Genomic DNA, 4,593 nt, shown 5'->3' with positions numbered 1-4,593 from the left:
TGGCACTCCATGCTCTTGTGGCCAGAATGAACAGGTTTGGAAATTCTGATACCAAATGCTGAACAAGCAGCTGATGTGTCAGGAAATGAGCACACGAGTGACATGACTTGGTAGAGTTCACTCAAGGAAATGATGTCAGTTCAAGGAATATAAAACTTTGTGTGATGTCCTGTCTCAAATTTAATACACCAAACCATCTAAGTGGAATCTACAGCTTTTTTAAAAGTACAGAATTAACACTGAGATTACCCTGTTTTATTAATTCTAGAGCAAAATGGGAATGACAGAATATATTACACATGGGGATGGAGGGAATGCAAAGGGCACCACGTAAATCAAGCTGCACATTGGTCTCTAAAAGTAGTTTATCTGCATTTTCAGTCTCGCTTTACTTACCTTGGTGCAGTCTGGTGTTTATGAGGATTGATAAATATTGCAAATTAACTCCTTTATGCTGCAGGAAGCATAAATGGCTGATCATAATACAAAAACTTAATATCTGCTTGTACTGCTCACAGCCTTAACAGTGACAGATGTTGCTTATTTCCTTGTTTACAGATCCTGCATCACCACATTGCCACTGTAGAGAAACTGCCCTTGACCACATCTGGGTATCCACTGCTCATCCACTGCAAGAACTTCCACGTGGCTCACTTTGTTCTGGGGCAGGAGAGGGACTGCCACGACGTGTTCACCTCCTTGCTCAAGCTTTCACAGCCAGGTATTGCTGGGAATTCTTGGAACTCTAAGCTGGAAGGCTGGGCTGAGCCCTGGGAAAGCTGTGCCTGCCCCAGGTGTCAGGGTGTCAGTGCAGGAGGGGAGGATGTAGAATCAGAGTCAGCTTCCACCACAGAGGCAAGGGGTGGGCTCAGGAAGCAGAGAGCTGGCCCTGTGGACCAGGACATTTCATTCTAAAGTAAACAGTCTTGAAAGCATACAAAAAGATTGGGAGGGACTATTTACAAGAGCATGGAATGACAGGACAAGGGGGAATGGCTTCTCAGTGCCAGAGGGTAATTTCATAGTATGCTAGGGGCTTGGAATGGACCTTAGCAATCATCTAGTCCCAACCCCCTGCCCTGGGCAGGGACACCTCCCACCAGAACAGGCTGCTCAAGGCTTTATCCAACCTAGCCTTGAACACTGCCAGGGTTGGGGCAGCCACAACCTCTCTGGGCAACCTGACAACTTCCTGGGCAACCTGAAGGTTTAGATTGATAGTAGTTTTTATGAAGTTTTAGTAGGCTTTTTAGTAGGTTTTTTTAAGGTATAGTAGGTTTAGATTGGATATTAGGCAGAAATTCTTCCCTGTGAGGGTGATGAGGCACTGGCACAGGTTGCCCAGAGAAGCTGTAGCTGCCCCGTCCCTGAAAGTGTTCAATGCGAAGTTGGACATTGCTTGGAGCAACCTGGTCTAGTGGAAGGTGTCCCTGCCCATGGCAAGAGTGGAATGAGGCAATCTATGATGTGCCTTTCAGTGCAAACCATTCCAGGATTCTGTGGGAATAAGGTGGCTCCCAAAAGGATCTTCTGGTGGCCTGTGCAGAGGTCAGTTGCCCTACTGAGGCTGTCTCAAAGTGTTTTCTCCTAGCACTCACACTGAGTGTCATGTCCCATTCCTGTCCACTGTCAGTCATTTCTGTGCCTTAGCTGTTGACTCCATGCAGTTCTGCCCTTTCCAGTTGATTCAGACACTCACAGAATTCTGGAATCCCACAAACAAATGTTGGCACCTTTCATTTGTTTCCCAGTGGCATGTTGAGGCTGCTCTGCAGTTGTGAAACTTTGTGTATCACCCTGGCTGCCCTGGCTTGGAGTCAGAAAGTGTAAGCAAAAAAGCCCCAAAAGCCTGTGGTCTCTTCTGGCTCCAGCTTTTTTATTCCATCATGGATGAATCCTCGGGCTCCTTGTTCTTCTTGCAGGGCAGCATTCCACTGAGTTTTGCACCTGCCTTCTGCCTGTGGCAGCCTCTGTTTTTGGGGTGCTCCTTCAGTGAACCTTTATTTGGAGTCGCGTTATTAAAAGGGTGTAATTTGTAATTGCAGCTTGTGTCACCAGTCTGAGGGAGAGGAATTGATGGCACCAGGCAGCTTCCTTCTGCCCTTCGCACAGGACTGGCCTGGAAATACTGTAGGAAAAATGATTTTTGCAGAGATTGGATTTTTAATTGCTATTAAGGCTTGTGTCCATTCCCAGCATTTCCGTTGGGCACTTTGGAGCTTTCTTAGTTCAGAAGTTCTGATTCTGTTGCTGATCTCTGGCAGGTTTTTGGTGTTACATTTAAAAGCTGTCACTGTTCTTTGAGTTTGGAAAATTAGAGACTTGTGTAGTGCCTTGAAGTGTGGGAGCTGTAACTACAGAGGGTCACTCCAGTTCCTTTTGTCCTGTGGTTATTTGTGTAAATGCTGTAGCTCTTTCTTTTCTTGTACTTAAGGATTTTAACTGCTTTTATTTTAAAATGTCTGTGTGTGTGCTCCCTGCATGTTTTTTTTGGCAGAGCACATCATTATTCATGATTTGTACATGTGTGATGGACAGTTGTGGGTTACCTGCCTGGTAACCAGCAGCTTTATCAGCCTCCAACAGGTTTCCCTCTGCCTCTGGAGCACTTACTGCCCTGGGAATCAGCTGACTGAGTTATGGGTTGGATTTGCATTTCATGAAAGAGATTGGGATGGTAGGGATGGAGGGAGAAATGCCCATTTGTCAGACCCAGCCTGAAGCCTTTGTTGGGCTGACAGTAATATTCCACACATGTCTCAAACGTTTCTGTGCAGCTCAGAACTCACTGGTGAATGATGAACTTACAGGTGTGCAAGAGCTCTTGTGTGAACTCTCTGCAGAAAATAGATATCTTAATGCATGTTTTCATTTCTGGATTAATGGTTATGATATAAATCTTGTCTAACATCCCTGCTGCACTGAGTTCAGGAAAAATTACTGCTGTGAACCTACAAGAAGTTCTAACAAAATGTTTTAGCCTGTCTCCCTGCATGTGGGAACTGAGGTTTGGAAATCCTTGAGGATTTCAGGATGAATTGTCAGCACTTGGGACTACCCCAACCGAAACCTGTAAGGTTGAGAAGCTTTAAATTTCTCAAACACTCTCCTCTGTAGTGCTCAATTACTGATTTCCAGAAGAGTTGACCTCTCTGTAGGTCTTTGCAGCTCTCTCTGACTAGTTTGCTTCTTTCTTTCTTCTTCCCAGTGAAGCCTGAAGAACTTTATGCTTTCTCTTACAATCCTAAAATGTCCAAAGAGAACAGGGAAATTGGATGGAAACTGATTGATTTAAAACTGGATTACCAGCGCATGGGAATTCCGAACGACTACTGGGAAATAACGGATGTTAATAAGGACTATGAGGTAATTCTTGCCCAAAGTAGCCATTTAATGCAGTATCTCCTTGTTGTTATTAATGACACACAGTAGCCCTACTGCTGCAGCAGTGCTGCCTCTGGGGAGGAGTAAGATGAGCTCACTTAGTTCTAATCAAAGCAGCATCTTCTTGATGTGGAGTTGCAGATAATGGTGGTACAGAATAGAGCTACAGAGTCACCTTGGTTTGCTTTGAGCCCCCTGGCAAGGGACCAGAGGCTTGTTTTGCTAGAGAAATGTCAAACCATCTGTTAAGAAAAACCTTAGCTGCTTTTGGTATTTCCAAACCCTGTCTCACCCGGCTGGTGACAGATGTGGAGGAGAGAAGTAAATGGCAGGGATTAGGGTTGGTGGGGAGCAAGGCAGTGGAGAGGGACTAGGGAAGGAAGGGGAAAACATCAATAGAAAACATCTTTTTTTTGCTTTCTTGCTTGGATCTTCTATATAAGGGTTCTGTCATTTCAGTCTGAGCTGGCTGCTTCTGTTATTTTCCCTCTAAGGCCAAGTTGGATTTAAACAACATTAAATGAAAGCTTTTGTCAGCAAACTTGTTCAAAATCCAATTCCATGTTATTTCTCTTCCTATTTCTTCTGGTGTTGTGTAGTCAGACCTGGCTGTCAAAAAAGCCAAAGCAAGCAACTCTGAGGAAGAATCCAAAATAGTCAATCGTGAATCTCTTCCCCTGCTCTCCACTCCCTTCTCCCAGCACCTTTCTTTGCTGTAGAGCCTTCAGTTGAAGAAATACAAACCTGTGCAGTCAGAAGTGACTGCTAATTTTACCTGATCGTGGTTTTTGGATGCCTGAATTGAGATACGATGTGAGAGATGCTGTTTCCATTGGCTGATGAGGGCATCACTTCATCAGTGTGTGAAGCTTCACTTGCTAGTATGTAACTAGCTGTGCCAGAGCTTTAGGATTTCTTCAGGGTTTCCTGCTTATGTTTTAAAATGATCAAGCCTAATGTAAAAACAGGCTTGGAGAGTAGCTTATCCAAGATACATGCTGAAAAGACTCTACTTGTTTGAGGAGAAAGGATGAAGCCAGTCTCTGAGGCTCCTTCCTGAGCTGGAAGCTCCTTTCAAGTTGAGTAAGATTTGAGGGAACTTTTTAAACAGAGGTGTCTTGATTTCGCTTTTCGTGACAGAGGAAGAAATTCTTCCCTGTGAGGATGGTGAGGCACTGGCACAGGTTGCCCAGAGAAGCTGTGGTAGCC

The 4,593-nt window shown here is 44.7% G+C and overlaps 1 protein-coding gene across 1 annotated transcript in view; it reads left to right on the top strand.

Moving 5' to 3' along the window:
- The window catches only part of MTMR8 (myotubularin related protein 8), a gene marked incomplete at its 5' end in the record, with an annotated part of 18,003 nt that overhangs the window by 443 nt on the left and 12,967 nt on the right, over window positions 1-4,593 (top strand). Inside the window, 2 exons of the mRNA XM_009077348.1 lie at window positions 559-721; window positions 3,209-3,366. Coding sequence (XP_009075596.1) covers window positions 559-721; window positions 3,209-3,366 — 321 coding nt within the window. The remainder of the gene's footprint in view (window positions 1-558; window positions 722-3,208; window positions 3,367-4,593) is intronic.

This window comes from Acanthisitta chloris, unplaced genomic scaffold (assembly GCF_000695815.1).
Source record: "Acanthisitta chloris isolate BGI_N310 unplaced genomic scaffold, ASM69581v1 scaffold3806, whole genome shotgun sequence".
Lineage (NCBI taxonomy): Eukaryota > Metazoa > Chordata > Aves > Passeriformes > Acanthisittidae > Acanthisitta > Acanthisitta chloris.
The sequence above is the reverse complement of the archived record's forward strand: the minus strand, read 5'-3'. Positions and strand labels throughout refer to the sequence as shown.